This window comes from Pristis pectinata, chromosome 1 (assembly GCF_009764475.1).
Source record: "Pristis pectinata isolate sPriPec2 chromosome 1, sPriPec2.1.pri, whole genome shotgun sequence".
Taxonomy (NCBI): domain Eukaryota; kingdom Metazoa; phylum Chordata; class Chondrichthyes; order Rhinopristiformes; family Pristidae; genus Pristis; species Pristis pectinata.
The window spans coordinates 71,229,693-71,253,211 of NC_067405.1; the positions used below are offsets into that span (position 1 = coordinate 71,229,693).

The window sequence follows — 23,519 nt, forward strand, 5'->3', positions numbered from 1 at the left end:
AGTAGGACCTTGTTCACCTGAGCTGCAAAGTTAGTTGCTCAGAGTTGGAGCACCAACCTCCATGTCTTAACTCACCAGCTGCTGAAACCCTCAATTATGCCCTGCTCGGTTTTTCCAATAGCTACTTTTACATTATCCACCTTTCATAAATGTTAAGCAATAATGGAAAACAAATAAAACTGTAAATACTGGTATCTGAAACAAAAAAAAGAAATGCTGGAAGAAGTCAGCCGGTCAAGCAGCATCTGCGGAAAGCCAGTTACTGTTTTGGGTTGACAACCCTTCGTTAGAACTGAGGAAGAGAGAAAGCAAGTTAGTCTAAGTAGCAAAGGAGGTGGGGGAGGGCAATGGGTTGATTATAGGGAATGTCTGTAATTGGCTGAAATTATGTAGCCATTAAATGAACAACTAAGCTCTTCTGTCTGTGTGCTGTTAAGCTGTTATGGAAGTTAATATCAATCATATGACCTGATCTATGACATACTGCTGTTAGAAATTTGTATCAGTGGCAAAACAGGGTTTTTGGCAGACTGAGGCAAGCTGTGTAACACAGGGTGTCTGTTGATACAGCTATTATATGAAATCAGATGCTCCTGATCATAGCATCATTGATAGTCAAATCTTTACTTAGTTCCTTTATATCGATTTTTAAAAAAATTACCATTGCTAATGTTAAATACTCATCAATTATATGGATATAATTTGTTTGACATGTTGTTCAAGGAAATGCTGATTATACAGGATGCTGTGGATTTCTGCCTTATTGCTGCGCTGATGAACTGTAGACTACAATCTCTCCTTCCCACCATCCCCTATGCTATAAGCTAAATGATATGATAGAATAAAGTAGATGCAAGGTGAAAGAGACCTGGAGCACATCTATATATGACTTGTTAAATGGCACCATTGAGTTAACCATCCAGTTAAGCTAACTGCTTAGAGAGGATATCAAGGCCTTGAGGAGGAGATTTACCAGGACGATACTAGAAACGGCAGGCACAAGTGCTATGGAAAGACTTGAGAATCTGGGATCGATCTGCAAGTCAGAAAGGTTATGATGAATTGTAAAATAGGTTCAAAATTATGAGGGGCATTGATATGGAGAAGCTCTTCTTTCTGGAAGGAGGGTCTAGCAATCAGAGGTCATGGGTTTAAGATAATTGGAAATAGAACTAAGAAATGCTCAGCTGAGTGTTTTGGTTTCGAATACACCATCTGAGGTGGTGATGAAAGTAGATTCAATAACCTTAGGTTTGAAAAGGAGAAATTTGAATATTTATGAGGAAAGAACAGGGGATTATTAGTTTCCAAGTACTTGAATAGTTGGTTGAATGTCTTTTTTTTATTCCTGTATGAATTTATGATCTCATCTAATGTCTTGTTGACTGGCAAGGGAGTTGTCTAAAACCAGTAAAGTTAAAGATGCTGAAAATCTGAAATAAAAACAGAAAATCCTGGAAGTACACTGCAGGTCAGGCTGCATCTGTGAAGAGAGAAGCAGTTAAGATTTCAAGTCCAATCAGTTATGAAGAAATGTCAGTTATGAGTATTTCCGACATTTCCTGTTTAATTTTATTTCAAAACTATACTTTGTAATACAATAAATACAATTGATACACACCTTTCTCTACTTTAATTGTACCATCAATTCAATACCTTCTTTTGCAATGTGTTAGCGTCCTCAAACAATGCATCTGTGAAGTGCTAGAGAGGCTGTTACACAGGTCCCTAGACTGTGGTCCTTCCCCAGAGAGCCTTTGTGATGAGTTTCAGTGCATCCCTTAGCATGTACTCCTGTACCTTAATGCGCCATTTGGCAGCATTCACTTGGGGCCATCTCTTGTGCAGAAGACCAACAAGTTTTGGGCAGATCAAAGTGTCTTTCACCTAGTTAACAACCTTTAAGCAGTACTTGATGCTTGTCTCAGTGTACATCCCTGGAAACAGCCCATAGACAATGGAGTCCCCTGTTACGCATTTACTCAGGGCAAACCTCAACAAAGGCCATTGTCTCCTTTCCAGAACTTAGCAAAAGCACAGTCCACTTTTATTTCAAATTGTGAAGGCCTGAAAGCTTCATTACAAAATCTATATTTAAATTCTTTCTCTTTGGACCAAAAAAAAGAGTAAACTTTAAGGTAAAGGTAAAAGTATAAAGAGTATTGGTTTTTCAGAGCTGGCACACCTTGGCTTTTGGAGTTAAAAAAAAATCAGAAATTGATGAAAGTGGAATCTGAATAATTATGCAAAACCCCTTTTGTAATTTAGTGTAACCTTGCAACTGCATGGAAAGTGAAACCGGGAATAGAAAGTTTTCAAATTGTGAGAAAAATCCTGAAATTTCCACATGAAAATACAAAGAAATTCACATTATTTTCCTGAAAATTCTTATAAGACTTGGTCTAAAATATTATTAACAACAATTAAAGTTTGACCAAAATTAAACTTGCAGCACAAGAAAAGTAATATTAATTCTTAAATTCACTGAGATTATTTCTGTTACTGAAGCACTGTTACTCAGCTTATGACTCAAACCCTGAAAAATATCTGGATGGAGTGGAAAATTACCCTCAAGACCGATGTTATTGTGTAGCCACACGCAACGCGCTACTAAAGGAACACACAGAGGCAGAGAGTGCTGAATTCAAAAACCCTTTACTGATTCAAAATCGCGCACTTAAATCTCCAATCCCATGGGCCTCTGTGACCTGCGAGGCGGACGTGACGTCCGACTGTCCCCGGAGGGTCCGCTCTAAGCGGGTAGTTCCAAACGCGCTACTGCGTGTCTGCTTGCAACTCCCGATGGCGGTTTGAGTCCCGCATGTGCGGGCCGCCACCCCCCCAGAAACGTCCATCGGGGGAGTGGAGCCCCCAGTCTGGGTGGCCGGTCTTGCTGGCGCGGTGCAGGTACCCTCACTGGTTGCTCAATGTCCAAGTGCGCCGGTTTGAGGCGGTCCACTGTAAAAGTCTCTTCCCGGCCACCCACCTCCCCGACACACGTGGATCTGTTATGCTGGATCACCTTGAAGGGTCACTCGTATGGCTGCTGTAGAGGTGACCTGTGCATGCCCCTGTGAATAAAAACATACTCACAGACTTGGAGGTCTTTAGGGGTGAAGGATGGCGTGGGACCATACCTTGAGGTCGGGACCGGTGCCAGGGTCCCTACCTTGTTCTGCAGCCTCATTAGCACCGCTGCTGGAGTTTCTTCCGAACCTTGGGCCTCTGGTACGAACTCGCCCAGGACCGTCAGGGGGGCGCTGTAGACCAATTCCGCCGAGGAGGTGCTGGGTCCTCCTTGGGGGCTGTGCGGATGCCCAGTAGGACTCAGGGAAGCTCATCTGTCCAGCTGGGGCCCCTGAGGCGTGCCATCAAGGCCGACTTGAGATGCTGGTGGAATCGCTCTACCAGACCGTTGGACTGGGGATGGTACGCTGTGGTGTGATGCAGCTGGGTGCCCAGGAGCTGCGCCAGTGCTGTCCACAAACCAGACGTGAACTGCGCCCCTCTGTCGGAGATGATGTCCGTTGGGAGGCCGAACCAGGCGATCCAGTTTGCAATGAGTGTCCTGTCGCAGGACTCAGTGGACGTGTCTGCAAACGGTAAGGCTTCTGGCCATCTGGTGAACCTGTCTACCATGGTAAAGATATACCTGGCGCCCCGGGAGACTGGCAGGGGGCTGACAATGTCCACGTGGATGTGTTGGAACCTCCTGTGCGTCGGCTGGAACTGATGGAGGGGAGCCTTCACGTGCCGCTGGACTTTGGCGGTCTGGCAGTGTACGCAGGTCCTGGTCCAGTGCCCGATCTGTTTGCACAAACCGTGCCAGATGAATCTGTCCGCCACCAGCTTGATGGACACCCGGATGGACGGTTGGGCCAGGTCTTGCAGTGTGTCAAACACACGGCACCTCCATGCTGCTGGTACCACGGGTCGGGGTTTGCTGGTAGACACGTCGCACAGGAGTCGATCCGCTGCCAGGCCGATGGGGACGTCCTCCAACTGGAGCCCCAAAACGGCGGTGCAGTAAGCCGGGATCTTGGTGTCCGACCATTGTGCTACCGCCAGTGCTGCGTAGTCTGTCCCTGAGGACGATATGCCTGCTGAGTGGAGGCAGGGGCGAGACAGCGTGTCGGCGACGACATTGTTCTTCCCTGTGATGTGGCGGACGTCCATGGGGAATTCTGAAATAAAGGACAGGTGCCTCTGCTGCCGAGCCGATCATGGGTCCAATACCTTGGCTAGTGCGAAGGTGAAGGGTTTGTGGTTCCGTATACACGGTGAACTCCCCTCCCTCGAGGAAGAACCGGAAATGCCAGACAGCCAGGTAGAGCGCTAGCAACTCTGTCGAAAGCGCTGTACTTCACCTCTGGTGGTTGTAGGTGCCGGCTGAAGAAAATGAGTGGTTGCCACTGGCCCTCGACGAGCTGCTCCAGGACTCCGCCGACTGCCGTGTCGGAAGCGTCCACTGTGAGTGCCGTGGGTACATTGACTCTCGGGTGCACTAGAAGAGCTGCCTTTGCCAGCACCTCCTTGGCCTGCTCGAATGCCTCAGTGGACTCCGCGTCCCGTGCCACCTCTTTGGCCTTGCCGGCCATCAGGCCGAACAAGGGTCTAATGATGCGTGCCGCCGCCAGCACGAACCGATGATGAAAGTTGACCATACCTACGAACTCCTGCAGGCCCTTGACTGTGCTGGGCTTGGGGAACTGGCAGATGGCCTGGACTTTGTCCGGTAGGGGAACTTGCGCCATGTCGGTTGACTCTGTGGTCCAAGAAGTAGATCTCAGTCAGCCCGAACTGGCACAACGCCGGATTGATTGCCAGTCCGTGGTCGCTCAGGCATTGGCAGAGTTGGCACAAATGTGCCACCTGCTCTTGGTGCGAACTGCTGGCCACCAGGATATCGTCCAAGTAAATGAAAACGAAATCCAGGCCGCGTCCCACTTAGTCCATGAGCCTTTGGAAAGTTTGGACTGCGACCTTGCATTCTTGAGACCAAAAGGCATCCTCAGGAATTCGAACAAGCCGAACGGGGTGATGAGGGCTGTCTTGCGCACGTCGTCGGGGTGCACTGGGATCTGATGGTATCCCCTGACTAGGTTGATTTTCGAGAAGATGGTCGCTCCATGCAGGTTCGCCGTGAAGTCCTGGATGTGGGGTACCGGGTATCTGTCGGCGGTTGTGGTGTCATTGAGCCTCCTGTAGTCTCCGCAGGGCCTCCATCCTCCTGTGGACTTGGGCACCATGTGCAGCGGGGATGCCCACGGGCTGTCTGAGTAGCGTACGATTCCCATCCCTTCCATCTTACGGAACTCCTCCTTGGCAAGGTGGAGCTTGTCGGGTGGGAGCCTGTGAGCTCAGGCGTGCGGCGGCGGTCCTTGCATGGGGATGTGGTGCTGCACGCCGTGCTTGGGGTCGGCCGTGGAGAACTATGGAGGGGAATTCCGCCAACACCCTGGCGAATTCGTTACCCGAGAGGGTCACGGAATCCAGGTGTAGGGCCGGTAGCTTGGCTTCTCCAAGCTGGAAAGTCTGGAACGTCTCGGAATGGACCAAACGCCGGCCTTTTAGGTCGACCAGGAGGCAGTTGGCTCGTAGGAAATCTGCCCCTAGTAGTGGCTGTGACACCGCTGCCAACGTGAAAGTCCAAGTGAAACGGCTTGACCCGAAACGCAGTGTGGGAGTTCACGGGCTGTATGTACAAATACTGGTGCCATTTGTAGCAGTGAGTTCGGGGCCTGGGACCGCGTTACGAGTGTCCATGTTCGAGGGGGGAAGTATGCTGACTTCAGCCCCGGTGTCTACCAGGAAGCACCGCCCGGAGTGTCAGTCCCAGAGGTACAGGAGGCTGTCTCGGTGGCCAGCCGTCGTAGCCATTAGCAACGGCTGGCCCCGGTGTTTCCCAGAAAAGCACATGGTGGACGGCAGCGGTGCACACCTGAACCCCATCTTTGATGATAGAAACACCATTGTTCCAAACTTTTGTCGTTTTCCCCAGTGGATCTCAACGGCTTCGGTTGTGGGGCCTGGGCTTTGGGGCACGCACTCGTGGCTAGGCCAGTGGAGGCTGCTCCACATTGCTTACTCTGCCAAAGGATGTCTGCTTTAGCTGCGACCCTATGTGGGTCGCTGAAATCCTCACTCGCGAGGAGGAGGCGAATGTTCTCTGGCATTTGCTCTAGGAACAACTGTTCAAATAAAAGGCACAGCTTATGGCCGTCCATAAGTGCCAGCATATCATTCATGAGCTCGGATGGCGTGCGGTAGCCCAGACCGTCCATATGTAGGACCCGCGCGGCCCGTTCGTGGCAGGAGAGTCCGAAGGTACGGATCAGGAGCGCCTTAAGCTTAGTGTACCTGTCCTCCGTTGGTGGCTGGCGTAGGAAGTCGATGATCCGGCCTGCCGTGTCCTGGTCGAGCGTGCTGACCACGTAGTAGTACCGCGTGGCGTTGGATGTAATGTCTCTGATGTTGAACTGGGCCTCAGCCTGCTCGAACCAAACGTGGGGCTGAGTGGCCCGCAAAGTCGGGAGCTTCAGAGAGACCATTCTGTGCGAGTTGCTTGAACTCATGGCTGGTTGCTGGGTCGCCGGCTCCAGATGCTGTCTGGAACGTCGGGGTCACCAATGTAGCCGCACGCAACGCGCTACTAAAGGAACACACGGAGGCAGAGATTGCTGAACTCAAAAACCCTTTACCGATTCAAAATCACGCGCTTAAATCTCCAATCCCATGGGCCCCTGCGACCTGCGGGGCGGACGTGGCATCTGACTGTCCCCGGAGGGTCCGCCCCGAACGGTTAGTTCCAAACGCGCTACCGTGTGTCTGCCTGCGGCTCCCAATGGCGGTTCGAGTCCCATGTGTGCAGGCCGCCACAATTGCTCAATTTGTTTTCTATTCAACCCAGGTGTGATCTGTCCTATTTGATAGTTTTTGTCTTAGTACCCCTGTTTGTGTATAAGTCTGGGTTCTGACTGCCCTCCACTCCCCCTGAAGAAAAACTGCCATCGGCCAGGGAGCTTTGTGGTTTATACCTTATGAAATGCAAATTCCCCCAACTAAACCAAGCCTGTCCTGAATCTCTGCAGGGGTCCAGCAGACTCTACCGTCCAATGATTCTTTGCTGTTGGAAGCAGTGAAGCAGGCCAAGGTCAGTGACCTGGAAGATGACCGGTTGGCTGATGAGGATTTGAGCATGCTCAGTAACATGTAAGTCCTAGTATGTTTTAACTTCAGTGTACAGATATAAAATGTTGAATTTCCACCCCCCCTCCCTCCCCAAACCTGCCACTTCCAGCACAGAAGTGCAATAGGAGCCTGCATGTGATTAAAGGACTTAACGCCTGAAGTCCTCAAAACTATAGGATGAAGGGAAAACAAAAGAAAGACTTCGAAAGCCAGTTTTATACTGATTATAGCATATCTGATGATGATTCCTATTACTTGATTAAATCCAATATTTGCAACATGTTGCTCTGTAATTCAGAGTGAAATTTAATTTGAATATCTTGTTTATCAAAACTGTAGAACTAAAAACTGCTCAGAATTCCAAAGGTTACTTTAAAAGTTCTTTCTTTTCCACCTGGAATCGATAATGCATTTACAGGAGCTTCATACTTTTTTCAAATGTCCAGTTGTCACTGTACAAAGTGAAACATCGCCATCTGCTGAGACCAAAGGTTTACACCACTGTCTCCTTAGTGGTTCAAGTGTTTATCCAGTTTAGCATTGGTATGGCATTAACTCCTTACAAAGGAACAGGTGTGAACCATTCACGTGATCAAACCTATTGCAAACTCTCAATAGTCCAACAAGATCTCATCACATTTTTAATGTTGCACAGGATTTCTTTCTTTCAGTCTTTCTTGTGAAGTGCACAGTGTCACCTTTTGCTTAGCTTAGATGAAAAAAGTTGAGTAAAACCCCAGTTAAACAGCCAACTGACTTGTGCAGTTCAAAAGAAGGCTTTTTGGACTATTGTAACTCTGCTGCCTCTTTGAAGTAATTGTACAATGGTCCCGCATGGTTGGCTGGTCCAGAAGGTTAAGGCATATGGGATCCAAGGCGAGCTGGCTAATTGGATCCAAAATTGGCTTGGTGATGAGAGGTAGAAGGTAGTGGTAGAAGGATAATTTTCTGATTGGAAGCCTATGACTAGTAATGTCCCACAGAGATCAGTGCCAGGACCTTTGAGGTTTGTGATATAAACGACTTGAACGTGAATGGAGGAGGAACGCTTAGTAAGTTTGAGAATGACAGGAAAGTTAATGGTGTTGTGGATAGCAAGGAAGGTTGTCCAAGGCTACAGCATTAGTAAGTGATCGTGTTGGAGATAGTACAGAGGAGATTCACCAGGATGTTGCCTGGATTGGTGGGCTTTAGTTATGGTGAGAGATTGGATGGACTGGGCTCATTTTCCCTGGAATGAAGGGGGATGATTGGTGACCTGATAGAGGTATATAAAATTATGAGAGTCATAGATAGGGTAGAGAGTCAAAATCTTTTCCCATGGTAGGGGTATCAAAAACAAGAGGGCATAGGTTTAAGGTGAGAGGTAGAATACTTAAAGGAGATCTTAGGAGTAAATTTTTTTACACAGAGTGGTTGATATCTGGAATGTGCTGCCAGAGGAGGTGGTGGAACCAGATACAATTAAGAGCCATTTAGAGAGGCAATTAAATAGGCAAGGCATAGAAGGACATGGTCCTAATGTGGATGAATAGGATTAGTGTAGATGGGCAAAAAGGTTGGCATGGACACGGTGGGCTGAAGGGCCTGTTTCTGTGCTGCACAAGTCTCTGACTGTGAGTCTACTTTCTTGTTCTTCCTCCAGTGTTGTAAATATTTTCTTTGATTATGTAGCAATTATCTTTGAAAAGTTATTAATTAAATCTAAGTTGTAACAGCTTACTGTGTTCTTTAATTAAAGAAAAATCCTCCTTTCCTCAGGTTCTTTTGCCAGTTACTTAAATCTATGAATAGTTCAGTTTATCCTGATTTTTGTCAAACCTTTTGTTCCTTTTGAACACCCTCATTAAATTTCTAGTTAATCTCAGCACTAAGAAGAACAAACCCAGCTTTGGTCTCTCTAAGCAACTGAAATTCCATCTCTGATACTATTTTGGGAAAGGTAACCCATGCTTCCCACAGGAAGAAAATATACAGAGGACTTCTCTCCAGTGCAATCTGACTTCCTGACTTATCTTTCATCGGCGTAACCATGCAGTGATTTCAAATCTGATTTAAGCTATGGAATGCTATTTTGTAACTTAATTTTAACTTTCTCCAACCTGTGTGTTCACTTTATTTCAGTCTTGTTTTATTCTTCCTCCCACAGCAATGAAGAGGAGCAGAATCAGAAAGAAAAATTGGTGATTGCTGAAGACTGTGATCTGATCACCATCATGGATGTTGTTTCAGGACGCCTTGAAGTCACCACCCAGCACATAAACTTTTTCGATGGGAGTGTGGACAAAGAGGAAGGTAGGAGATGATCTGCTCAACCTGATGTGGAATTCACCAGCTATATTGAAACTGAAGGTCTGCTTGGATAAAAAAAATCAAAACTCAAATACAACCCGACTGTGGCCAGTCCAATCCACTGTAAATTGCCCCTAGTGTAGGTGGGTGATAGGAGAATCAGGGAGAGTTGATGGGAATGAGGGGAGGATAAAAACGCAGTGGGATTAACATAGGATTACTGTAAATGGGTGGTGATGGTTGGCAAATATTCATCGGGCTAAAGGGCCTCTTTCTGTGCTGCATAACTCTGTGATGTACAATTCTTTTTATGCCTGATCAAGCAATGTTTGTAGGAAGGCAGCCTTGCTCTACATGCATTGCTATTGATCAAACATGGAGGGCACATTCAGTAATATAAGCGCTTCATCCTGACCTGCATAAAATACCAGCTGGGCCTGCAGTGCAGAGCCTGACCTAACCTGAACCCAAAATTGTTTATCAGAATGGGTGTTTGATATAACCACAACATAGTTAAAGCCCCGCTGGGCTTGGGTTGGGTAGCTAGGCTGTAGTGGCACCTATTGTTAAATCAAAATTTTATCAGATTAATGTATATTTGTTTGCAGGGAGAAGTTATGTTTTGGACCTTTGTTTATTGCTCAATCCATTTCACATGCCATGGAAGGAAGTCCTTCAGCCCATCAAGTCCACACTGACTCCTTGCAGAGCAGTGCCACTTCTTTGCTGATTCTCCAAAGAACTTCAGATAATATTCCCCTAGCACCAAGCTATTTCCCCTTCGGAATAAAAACAGAAAATGGTGGAAATACTTAGCAGGTCAGACAGCATCTGTAGAGAGATGAAGACCTGTCATCCAATCTTGAAAAAAGTTAAAAATGAAATAAGTTTCGGGTGGCAAAGGAAGGGCAGAGAACAAAGTGGAAGTTTTGTGGGCTGGAGACTGAGTGATTGAATGGAACAAGTCTGGATGATGCAGCTAAAAGAGAGTGGGAAAGGTATGTCTGGAGGAGATCTAAAAGATGTGCCCAAGGCTTAACCATCTTCACCTGCTTCATCAATGACCTTCCTTCCTTCCTTCATCAGTGGAGATGTTCACTGATGATTGGTAACTCCTCAACAAATGAAACAGCACATATCTGCAGGCACCAAGATCTAGACACCATTTGGGTATGAGCTGATAAGTGGCAAGTAAATTCACGCCACGAAAGTGACGGAAATCACCATCTCCAGCAAAAGGGAGTATAACATCTTACTGTTCACATTCATTTGCATTACCAACACAGGATTCCCCACCAATAACATCCTAGATTCACCATTGATCAGACACTTACCTATTCCAGCCACAAATACCATGGCGACAAGTGCAGGTCAGCATCTGGGTATCTTGCAGCAAATAATTTCCCCTTGACACCCCAGAGCCTTTCTGCCATCTGCAAAGCAAAAGTCAGGAGCATGATTGAATACCCTTCATTCATTTACCTAAGTGAATGCAGCTCCAACACCTCTCAAAGCTTGACATCATACAGGATAAATCAGCCTGCTTAATAGACAACCCATCCACCATCCTCAACAGTGATTCCCTCCATCACTGGTGTACAGCGGCTACAGTATGTACCCTCTACAAAATGCATTTCCTCTACTTGCCTAAGCAACTTGACAGCAATTCCTAAATCTGTAACTTCTACTACTAAGAAGGACGAGGCTAGCAGGTGCATGGGAACACCAACATTGTCAGGTTTGCCTCTAAGTCTGATGACAGGTCTTCATCTCTCTACAGGTGCTGTCTGACCTGCTAAGTATTTCCACCATTTTCTGTTTTTATTCCAAAGGGGAACTAGCTTGGTGCTAGGGGAGTATTATCTGAAGTTCTTTGGAGAATCAGCAAAGAAGTGGCACTGCTCTGCAAGGAGTCAGTGTGGACTTGATGGGCTGAAGGGCTTCCTTCCATGGCATGTAAAATGGATTGAGCAATAAACAAAGGTCCAAAACATAATTTCTCTCCCTGCAAACAAATATACATTAGTCTGATAAAACTTTGATTTAACAATAGGTGCCACTATAGCCTAGCTACCCAACCCAGAGGGAAATACTGGGTGTATATACCTGATACCCAACAACATTGAGAGTACCTTCACCTGAAGGATTGTAGCAATTCAAGAAGGCAGTTCACCAACACCTTAACACCTTCTTAAATGTTGTTTAGGGGTGGGCAATAATTTCTGGCCTTGTCAAGGTAAGCCAGATCCTGAAAAAAATGAATAAAATAAATTAAATCTCCCCTTTTAAAGTACTTGAATATGTACAAAATCACAACGAGAAATTTGGATTTCTACTGAGCTAATCTTCATCTGCTTGTGATTCATGATGGGGAGAAAGGCAGTCTTTAAGATATTTTGGGTGATAAGTTTTCTGGCTCCACTTCTTCGAGTGTGCCAGGAAGAATGAGAGAGATTAATGATGTTAACAAGTTAGGGGCTAAACACAGTAAAAACAGATGTTTTTTCCTGACGGGCATGTGATTTGCAAGCTGTCTATTGTTTGTCCAGTTACTCTTTCCATAGCTATATGAAGATCAGCTGCAGACTGCATGTCAGGTGTTGGAAAGTTGTTAAATAGAAAAACAGACACAGAAAAAAGCATGATATTAAAAACTGAACCCTCCTGAAATTAAGTGCACTGCTATGAGCAAACAAAGAGCATACTTGGGGCAATAAATAATGTGTTTTTAAAGTCTTGGAACAGTTCATTTGTAATTTTTTAAAAAAGGTTATTTGGGAGTTAGTCAAAAATCATCCAATCTCTTTGTTCACCTTCAAAATGAATAAAATAAATTAAATCTCCCCTCTTAAAGTACTTGAAGTAAAAGAAAATCACAATAAGAAAAAAATTGGATTCCTACTGAGCTAATCTCAAATGTTCACCTTCTGACTGGTATAACTGGTAAGGTGCTGTTGGTATGGATGCAGAGTACTGAAACAAAGTGCAGTTGGAAACAGTATTATATCCATTGTCTAGACAGGGTTAACAGATTTAGGTCAGTGATGTATTTCCTAGAATTGCCATTGAGCCAATTGAGTTTTTTTTCCATCTCCTGGCCCCATTCCCTGAACTTTCCCTATGGCATTGCCCAACAAAGCATTTTCTGTTGTGCCTATCTAATTCCCTTTTCCAAGGCCTGATTGACTTTGGTTCCACCACTTCTGCAGGCAAAATGTTCCGGATTATAACTACTGAGTAAAAAGGTTTTTCTTATCTCCCTTATACCAAAGTTTTAAATCTGTGTCCCCTGGTCTTTGAACCATCCACTATTAGGAATAGCTTCCCACTATTTTCCCTATCTTAACCAGTATCTTGTGGAGGCAGGTACTCGCACAACAGTTAACCAGTCATGACCTTGTACATTTCCAACAAATCTCCCCTCTTTCTGCTGTACTCCAAGGAGAACATCTCCAGCTTCTCCGGAATACCTTTTAGCTGAAATCACTCATTCCCTAAAACACCGTATCATCTTTCTCCTCCAAGCTTGTTTGGACCTTTGCATCTTTCCTAAAGCACAGAGTCTAGGATTGGATGCAGTAAAATTAGAAAACAATTTTCCTTGATTGTCTTGTGCTAACAATTTTGCCTGGCGGTAGGAGGGAGAAGGTAATGAGGCAGGATTGCTTTAGTGTTTAGAAACCTGTTACCAGTAGTATATCACAGATCGATGCTGGGATCCTTATTGTTTGTTATATACATTAACAACTTAGCTGTGACTGTAGGATGTATGATTAGTGTTTACAGGTGACTCGAAAATTGCTGGTTGTTGCTGATAGTGAGGAGGGTAGCCTTAGGCTACAGAATGATTTTGATCAGCTAGTAAATTGGGCAGGTCAAAGGCAGATGGAATTTAATCCTGATAAGTGTGAGGTGCTGCACCTTGAAGGTCAAAAAACCAGGAGAGGTTGGGCCCTAGAGAATATTGAGGAACAGAGGAACCTTGAGTTTAGAAGTTCAGAGATCCCTAAAAGTGACAACATAGGTAGATAAGATGGTGAAGAAGGCATACAGGATACTTGCCTTCATTAGCTGGAGCAGGGAGTTTAGAGATAGGGACGTCTTGGTACAACTTTATAAAACATCTTTATTGGTTAGGCTACAGCTGGAATATTGTGTGCTGTTTTGGTTGCCGTACTATTAGAAGGATGTGATTGCACAGGAGAGGGTGTAGTGTAGTGTCACCAGCATGTTGCCTAGGAAGGAATGTTTCAGTTATGAGGAGAGACTGGATAGGCTGAGTTTGCTTTCTTTGGAGCAGAGGCAACTGAGGCGAGGCCTGATAAAGGTGCACAAAACTATGAGAGGCTTAGATAGAGTGGATGGTAAGAAACTTTCCCCATAGCAGAGGCCTCTATAACCAGGGGTCATAGGTTTAAGTTGAGGAGTAAGAAGTTTAGAGGGGAATCTGAGAAGGATTTTTTTCCACCCAGGAGGTGGTTGCAATCTAGAGCATGCTATCTGAGGAAGTGGTGGGAGGCAGGTACTCTCAACATTTAAGAAGCATCGGGATGAGCACTTGAATCGCCAAGGCATAGTAGCCTACGGACCAAGTGCTGGTAAATGGGATTAGTATAGATGGATGCTTGCTGGTCGGCACGGATGTGGTGAGCCGAAGCTGTATGACTCTAACGTTAGTGCTTTCTGAGGTTGTAATTTTATTAATACTAAATGATGTAAGGGAGCAATGAGAAATGTCTTTACATAGTTAGTTGTTATAATCTAGAATCAACTGCTTGAAAGAATAGTGGAAGCAGATTCAGTGGCAACTTTCAAAAGTGAATGAATTAAATGCTTGAAAAGGACGGTTGATAATACTCCCTTTATCTTACTAACATTTGTGAAGCATACAGTTAAGACTGCTGAGTGTGTGTCTAACAACACACAAATATTTTCATCTTCAGTGAAAGTATAGGGCTGAAATTTGTGGCTATTTTTGCTTCTCAGGGGTGGGCTATGACTTTAAGTGGCCCCTCTCTCAATTGCGTGAGATTCACCTTCGTCGTTACAACTTGAGAAGGTCAGCGTTGGAGATCTTTCTGATTGACCAAACTAACTACTTCCTGAACTTCAAAAAGGAGGTGAGACCAAAATGACCAAATGGTTCTAATTGTCCCAAGTAAATGGCAAATATGCATTAAATAGATCAGATTGACTTGAGGACTCCCCAGTCAAATTGTGCCTAATGTTATAGTTTATCTCATTGCTATTAATTATCTGCCTCTAGTTGTACACATTTATCTTCCTTACCTCAAGAACTGGGTGAATATTATAGTTTAACTTCAGAGGTTGACTTGTAAGGATAGGCAAGAATCCTCCATGTGATGTGCAGTTATTTGTCAAAATCAAAAAGTGAAGCTTTCTTTGCCGATTTCTCCTGTAGAGCAGTCTAGACTAGTTTTCAAGGTGGGCTATGCAAATATTTCTATTGACTGCTGCCATATTTTCATCCTTGTCTAACAATCTTTTCTTCTGCTGAAAATTGTAGGTGAGGAACAAAGTCTATAGTCGTATATTATCCCTTCGACCACCCAACCTGTATGGCACCCGGTCACCCCAGGAGCTGCTAAAGGCATCAGGGCTTACACAGGTATTGCAGTCAGAAGGACTAATCATGTTGCACAAACTCCTGATGCTGTGTATGTATCTGGGTTCATGTTTAAGTGTGAAGGAAGTAATAAAGTTCACATGTGCATCCTTGAAACATCTCAAATCATTAGCCAATAGATTACTTTTAAGTGCTGTCACTGTTATCAAGGTAAATAAGGTGAGCTATTTTAGCCAGTGTTGGTTGTAGGAATAATTTTAGTAAGAACACTGATAAAGCTTTGCACCTAAGTAGTGCCATGGGGTTTTTTGAGTTGATTGACAGAAGCTTAGTTTGACTTCTTGTTTGGAAAAAAAACCAGCAAAACCTCATGACTGCACTGAAGCATAAACAGAGACTCTTTAATTCATGAAGGTCATTGAATTCTGAGGTCTGTCCTATGGTGCCCTATTGCTAAGGTATGTTTCCCATGCCTGTTAATGTTACAGGAGAGTCGTGCTTAATTTATTTCTAATTCCTGTGGATTCTGTCACAACAGGTGCCAGTCACTGATTGATATAACTATGGATGACTTTTCCCTAGATATTCCATTGAATGATCTGTGCTCGTAAAATAGATTTACCTAACATCTCTTTGTTTATGATTTGCTTTTTTGCATGTTCCATTGACGGGATGGGAGAACTGGGGATTAGAAAAAAACCTGACATGTCTGTGTTATCCTTCAGAAATGGGTGAGCCGGGAGATTTCAAACTTTGACTACCTCATACAACTCAACTCTATTGCGGGGAGGACTTACAATGATCTTGCTCAGTATCCAGTGGTATGTAGACTCATAGTGCTTCAAATTTACCATGCAAGTATGACTGGTTTCTTGCTCACTGTTGTATGTTTTATGAATGAGCAATGAGAGTTGGGCAGCACTTTTTTAAAATGGAGTTCTTAACCAACATGACCTCAAAAAAAAATCCCAAGTTCAATTTTTCATAGTTAACACATGATGCTCAGTCATAGAGAGAGAGAACACAGAAACGGATGCTTTGGCCTATCGAGTTTGCACTTACCATCAACTACATGTTCACACTAATCTTACATTAATCCATTTTTTATTCTCCTAATATTCTCATCAACTTTCCCCGGATTCAATTACTCACCTACGCACTCAGGACAATTTACAATGGCCAATTAACCTACCAGCCTGCATGTCTTTGGGATGTGGCAGGAAACCATAGCACCTGGAGGAAATCCACACAGTCACAGGGAGAACGTGCAAACTCCACACACAGATAGCACCCAAGATCAGGATTGATCAGGTCTTTGGCACTGTGAGGCAGTGAATCCACTGGCTGTGCCACTGTGCTGTAACACACCCCATCAAAGATTGCTCCATGCATTAACCAGAGAGCTAAAACTCAAAGTGAAGTGATGTGAGCTCTTATTTTTATTTGATACTACTCACTGATTGCTTTTCATACTCTGAAAGTAAAAACAAAGGGGCAGTGAATTTTCTTGTGTTGTCTACTCTCTGGAAGATGGTTTGAATCCTGCGTGCATTGCTGGAATGAAAGTGGAAGTCTTGTATCTATAAGGAGCCCGTGTGACTTGAAATTGGATACTCACTTTACCTGGCCACAAGGAAACGTGTTTCTTTGCAATTTCAGCAGTCACTGTCATAACGTAAGGTAGCTGATGCTGAAAGTGGAAATACTCAAGCAGGTTTGTTTGGAGTATTTTTTGAGGTTTGTGTAAAACAACACTCTAAATCATATTGTGTGTTGTACTTCATGTCAGACTTGACAACTAATAAATGTGGGAAAAGTACTTAATTCCTCAACGTTAAATCTCTTGCTTTGAATTAATGAGAAGGATACGTTGTGATGGGGGATTTTAATTTCCCAAACATTGATTGACATCCCCAGACAGTGAGGGGTTTAGATGGGGTGGAGTTTGTTAGGTGTGTTCAGGAAGGGTTCTTGACCCAGTATGTAGATGGACCTACAAGAGGAGAGGCTGTGCTTGATTTGATATTGGGAAATGAACCTGGTCAGGTGTCAGATCTCTCAGTGGGTGAACATTCTGGTGATAGTGATCATAATTCTGTCTCCTTTACGTTAGCACTGGAGGGGGATAGGAACGGACAGACTAGAAAGGTGTTTACTTGGAGTAAAGGGAATTATGAGGCTCTCAGGCAGGAAATTGGAAGATTGAATTGGGAACAGATGCTCCCTGGGAAAAATACGGAAGATATGTGGCAAATATTCAGGGGGTATTTGTGTGGAGCTCTGCATAGACGTGTTCCGATGAGACAGGGGAGTCATGATAGGATACAGGAACCGTGGTGTACAAAGGCTATAATAAATCTAGTCAAAAGGAAAAGAAAAGCATACAAAAGGTACAGAGAGCTAGGTAATGTTAGAGATCTGGAGGAGTACAAGGCTTAAAAGGAAGGAACTTAAGAAAGAAATTAGGAGAGCCAGAAGGGGACATGAGAAGGCCTTGGCGGGCAGGATTAAGGAAAACCCCAAGGCGTTCTACAAGTATGCGAAGAGTAAGAGGATGAGATGCAAAAGGATAGGGCCTATCAAGTGCAGCAGTGGGAAAGTGTGTATGGATCCGGAAGAAATAGCAGAGGTACTTAATGAATACTTTACGTCAGTATTCACCACAGAAAAAGATCTGGGGGATTGTAGTGGGGACTTGCAGCGGCCTGAAAAGCTTGAGCATGTAGATGTTAGAAAAGAGGTGGTGCTGAAACTTTTGGAAAGCATCAAGTTAGATGAGTCGCCGGGACCGGATGAGATGTACCCCAGGTTGCTGTGGGAGGCGAGGGAGGAGATTGTGGAGCCTCTGACGATGATCTTTGCGTCGTCGATGGAGACGGGAGAGGTTCCGGAAGATTGGAGGGTTGCGGATGTTGTTCCCTTATTCAAGAAGGGGAGTAGGGATAGCCCAGGGAATTATAGACCAGTGAGTCTTACCTCAGTGGTTGGTAAGCTGATGGAGAAGATCCTGAGAGGCAGGATTTATGAACATTTGGAGAGGTATAATATGATTAGGAATAGTCAGCATGGCTTTGTCAAGGGCAGGTCCTGTCTTATGAGCCTGATTGAATTTTTTGGGGATGTGACTAAGCACATCGATGAAGGGAGAGCAGTAGATGTAGCGTATATGGATTTCAGCAAGGCGTTTGATAAGGTACCCCATGCGAGGCTTATGGAGAAGGTGAGGAGACATGGGATCCAAGGGGACATTACAGTGTGGATCCAGAACTGGCTGGCCCACAGAAGGCAAAGAGTGGTTGTTGAAGGGTCGTATTCTGAGTGGGGGTCGGTGACCAGTGGTGTACCTCAGGGATCTGTACTGGGACCCTTACTATTTGTGATTTTTATAAACGACCTGGATGAGGAAGTGGAGGGGTGGGTTAGTAAGTTTGCGGATGACACCGAGGTTGGGGGTGTTGTGGATAGTTTGGAGGGCTGTCAGAGGTTACAGAGGGACATAGATAGGATGCAGAGTTGGGCTGAGAAGTGGCAGATGCAGTTCAACCCAGATAAGTGTGAAGTAGTTCATTTCGGTAGGTCAAATATGTTGGCGGAATATAGTCTTAATGGTAGGACTCTTGGCAGTGTGGAGGATCAGAGGGATCTTGGGGTCCGAGTCCATAGGACGCTCAAAGCGGCTGCGCAGGTTGTCTCTGTGGTTAAGAAGGCATATGGTGTATTGTCCTTCATCAATTGGGGAATTGAATTTCGGAGCCCGAGAGGTATTGTTGCAGATATATAGGTCCCTGGTCAGACCCCGCTTGGAGTATTGTGCTCAGTTCTGGTCGCCTCACTACAGGAAAGATGTGGAAGCCATAGAGAGGGTGCAGAGGAGATTTAAAAGGATGCTGCCTGGAATGCGGAGCATGCCTTATGAAAGCAGGTTGAGGGAACTCGGCCTTTTCTCCTTGGAGAGATGGAGGATGAGGGGGGACCTGATAGAGGTGTGTAAGATGATGAGAGGTATTGATCGGGTAGATAGTCAGAGGCTTTTCCCCAGGGCTGAATTGGTGGCCACAAGAGGACATAGGTTTAAAGTGCTGGGGAGTAGATATAGAGATGTCAGGGGTAAATTTTTTACTCAGAGAGGTGAGTGCGTGGAATGGGCTGCCAGAAACGGTGGTGGAGGCAGATACGATAGGGTCTTTCAAGAGACTGTTAGATAGGTACATGGAGCTGAGTAAAATAGAGGGCTATGGGTAAGCCTAGTAATTTCTAGGGTAGGGGCATGTTTGGCACAGCTTTGTGGGCCAAAGGGCCTGAATTGTGCTGTAGTTTTTCTATGTTCTATGTACATAAATGCCCAAAATAAAACCAGGAAATGCTGGAACTACTCAGCAAGTCAGAAGGCACCTGTGGAGAGAGAAAAAGAATTAACATTTTGGGCCTATATTTTGCTCGATACAAGAGTCCAGTTGCATCTAATATTTTATTCTTAAATAGTGCTTTTCTTAGGTAGCCTCAAAGAGGCATCAGGGTTCTGGCCATTGAGCGGTAAAGCCATTGTGAGTAAATACATTAAGGTGCTGTCACTATCCTGTGTGTCATCATTTGGTGCTGCTCAGTGCAAATTGCTGTTATCCCTCACACTAAACAGTGTTAAACCTATAATCAGAAGAGATGGAAATAGTAACAATCCTGTACTCATTTCTGGATTTTAGTTTCAATCCAACTTCTACAGGAGGGTAACTTGCATTTTTATTTGCATGCTCCGAGCTGGTTTCCCAAGTTAAATTCAGCCAATTCAAATCACAAAACAATTAAAATTGACCCATTTCATACTTGATGTTCCAGGTATTGCTGCATATTTATTTCATTGGGTAATGAACTATCAGTATATCAGTTGCCTTTAAATTCAAGGAATAGTTTTATGCACAGTGTTCATGATACAACAATGTATGAGTTCGGGTATAGTGTGTTTTAGAAAACACCAAGAATGTGAGGTGAGGAAAGAGTTTATTTCCTTGACATTTTGTCTTGCCACTTTCTCTTTGTTTTCTGGAATCTCTGATAACTATTATTTCACCATTCCAGCTATATTTTGTGCTTGAAAGATCTACGTAATGTCTGCAATGTTAAGATGACACATGGTAATGTTTGGGCAGATACCACAGACGTTTAACACACTTGTTTCTTGATTTCAGTTTCCTTGGATTCTTAGTGACTACACCTCAGAGGAATTGGATTTAAGCAACCCTGAAGTCTTCAGGGACCTTTCCAAACCCATTGGAGTTGCCAATGAAAAGAATGCCAAAGCTGTGCAGGAAAAGTGAGTACTTTATTTTGAAGGAAATGGATACTTTGTTCTCTCCTGTTTAGTTTTATCATTTTCTTACAGTCTAAAGAGCAACTACAGCACTTGTCTCAGTTCTTTGTTAATGCTGTAAAGATTGTTTGCTTTCTCTGGGCCCCCATTTATCCTCTGCCAGCATCCATCGTTCTGTGCTCGTTTCCTGTTGTCAAGGCTCTTTTGTTTGTTTTCTGGCTTTACAGCATCCACAGCAATTTCTTTTTGTACAACTGGATAAATGCAAATTATTTTATGTCATGTTAGAGACATTGAGAAAGCAGACAGGTTTTTAATAGAATTTTAATGGTTTATTATTATCACGTACCGAGACACAGTAAAAAAAACTATGTTTGCATGCCATCCTTACAGATCATTCCAAACATAAGTTCATTGAGGTAGTACAAAGGGAAGAGCAATAACAGAATGCAGAATACAATGCTATAGTTAGAGTGACAGAGAAAGTGCATTGCCAGTAGACAGTAAGGTGCAAAGGCCACAATGAGTTAGATTGAGAGATCAGCAGTTCATCTTTATCATACAAGAAGTGCAGAAAGTTAATGTTCCAGAAAGTTAATTAGAATTAAGTGATAGGAAGCTGGAAGTTTACCTGCAATCTACCTCCTTTAACCTTTGATAACAGTCATTTGGTATCTGTCTAGTCTGAAGATGGATTTACTGGAATAGTACTTTTGTTGGCTATACCCCCATACTCCTCCATTAAATAATACAAAGAAGTCGATGTTGGGACACTGCTGTGGTAGTTTTGTCATGGAAAGAATCATTTTGTGATCTTAGTTTGTAAACATTTACCCCAGTAGAGTTTAAGTTCCTACAAGGTTCTGATATCCCTCTCTCCTGTTGTGCTGCAGGTTTGATAACTTCGAGGATCCGACAGGAACGATTGACAAGTTTCACTATGGAACTCACTATTCCAATGCAGCTGGTGTAATGCACTACATGATACGGGTTGAACCCTTTACAACTTTGCACATACAGCTACAAAGTGGCAGGTGAAGCAGTTCAGCATAATCTCAAGTACTGATTAAGTACATTAATTACGTTAAGTATGACAGCTTCTGCATTACACAGACTACAGCAATTCAACAAGATGGCCACCAAGGCATTTAGGGATTGGCAATAAATTCAGATCAGTTACCTTCTGTGATTCAAATTGGTTGGAAAGGAAAGTCTGAAACATTTAAGGATAGGCAATAAGTGCTGAAGGCCTGATCACTATTAAGTGCCTATACTTAACATCAGCCACATGTTCACATCCTTCCATGGCTTTGCCCCTCTTTATCTCTGTAACTCCCCTCCTTCTCTACGCCTCTTGAAATAGTTTGTGCCTTATGAAGGAAGATGTCCCAGAAAGTAGGACCATTCTGAAGAAGGGTCCCAGATCTGAAACGTTAACTGTTTCTCTCTTCATCACTTCACCATTGCCCAGCCAAGGCCTTGAGCTCTTGAATTCCATCCCAATATTTCAACCTCTCTTGATGGATTTGAGGTGTGGGGCTGGGGTGAGCGGAGAAAATTGAGTAATAAAGGGGTACTATTGAGGGTATTAAGTATCCTGTTGTGACCAAACGAGTCTGGAAAAAATTCAAACCCAAAGCATTGGAACGGTACAGCACAGAAACTGGCTCTTCAGCCCACAATGTCTGTTTAGTTGACCTTTTCATCAGACTGATTTATTTGTTCCCTGTATACTTCATTACTCTTTATTCCAGCATTTGTACTTCCTTTCACATGTGGCCTTTGAAGAAAAATCATGGGAATATGAGTGGTTGGCCACTATCAACACTGAATGTATTACATAGGAATGGCAACTCTGGCATATTTATGGAGGTTTCTTTACCAGTTGTTAAAAACTTCTTGTGCTCTTTTTATCTTCAAGGTTCGATTGTGCAGATCGTCAATTCCATTCCATTCCTGCTACTTGGCAGGCTCTCATGGAGAATCCCAATGATGTAAAAGAACTCATTCCTGAATTCTTCTACTTTCCAGAATTCTTAGAAAATCAGAACCGTATGTATTTGAGCTAATATGATAAATTTGGTTTCAGAATCAGATTTATTATCACTGATGAAGATGACGTGAAATTTGTTGTTTTGCAGCAGCAGTACAGTGCAAAGACATAAAATTACTATAAATTACAAAAATAAATAGTACAAAAAAGGAATAACAAGGTAATGTTCATGGACCGTTCAGAAATCTGGTGGCGGAGGGGAAAATGTTGTTTCTGAATCGTTGAGTGTGGGTCTTCAGGCCCTTGAACCTCCTCCCCAATGATAATGACGAAAAGAGGGCACGTCCTGAATGATGAGGGTTCCTAGTGATGGATGCCGTGTTCTTGGGGCACCTCTTGAAGTTGTCCTCGATGGTGGGGGTGGTTGTACCCATGATGGAGCTGGCTGAGTCTACAACCCTCTGCAGCCTCTTGCGATCCTTTTCACAGGAGCCTCCATACCAGGCTGTGATGCAACCAGTCGGAATGATTTCCACTGTATATCTATAGAAATTTGTAAGAGTCTCATATCAAATCTCTTCAAACTCCTAACGAAGTAGAACCACCAGCGTGCCTTCTTCGTGATTGCATCAATGTGTTGGTCCCAGGATAAATCCTCCGAGATGTTGACGCCCAGGAACTTAAAGCTGTTCACCTTTTCTACCGTTGATCCCTCAATGAGGACTGGTGTGTGTTCTCCCGACTTCCCCTCTTAAAGTCAACAATCAATTCCTTGGTCTTGCTGACTTTGAGTGGGAGTTGTTGTTGCAACACCACTCAACCAGCCAATCTATCTCACTCCTGTACGCCTCCTTGTCACAACAACAATCGCCTGTTCTATTTGCTAGTTCAGAGAGTTTGATCCATGACATAAATGGCTTCTTATGCAACATCTCATTCATACAAAAGAAAAAAATAATTGATGCTGATTCCAGTAAGCAGTGTTAATCATAGTTACGGTATACAGCATGGAAACAGACCCTTCAGCCCAATTCATCCATACTGACCAAGGTGCCTTCCTCAGCTAGTTCCATTTGCCTGCATTTGATCCATATCCCTCTGAACCTTTCCTATACATGAATTTCTGCAACTATCTTTGAATTGTTGTAAAC

The 23,519-nt window shown here is 44.1% G+C and overlaps 1 protein-coding gene across 1 annotated transcript in view; it reads left to right on the forward strand.

Annotated features, from left to right (window-relative positions):
• LOC127574082 (neurobeachin-like protein 1) overlaps positions 1-23,519 on the forward strand; it is a 199,382-nt gene that overhangs the window by 147,464 nt on the left and 28,399 nt on the right. The window contains 8 exon segments of the mRNA XM_052022775.1: positions 7,092-7,212; positions 9,341-9,486; positions 14,470-14,603; positions 15,011-15,112; positions 15,796-15,891; positions 20,254-20,378; positions 21,269-21,409; positions 22,297-22,427. Of these exon segments, the coding sequence (XP_051878735.1) occupies positions 7,092-7,212; positions 9,341-9,486; positions 14,470-14,603; positions 15,011-15,112; positions 15,796-15,891; positions 20,254-20,378; positions 21,269-21,409; positions 22,297-22,427 (996 nt within the window).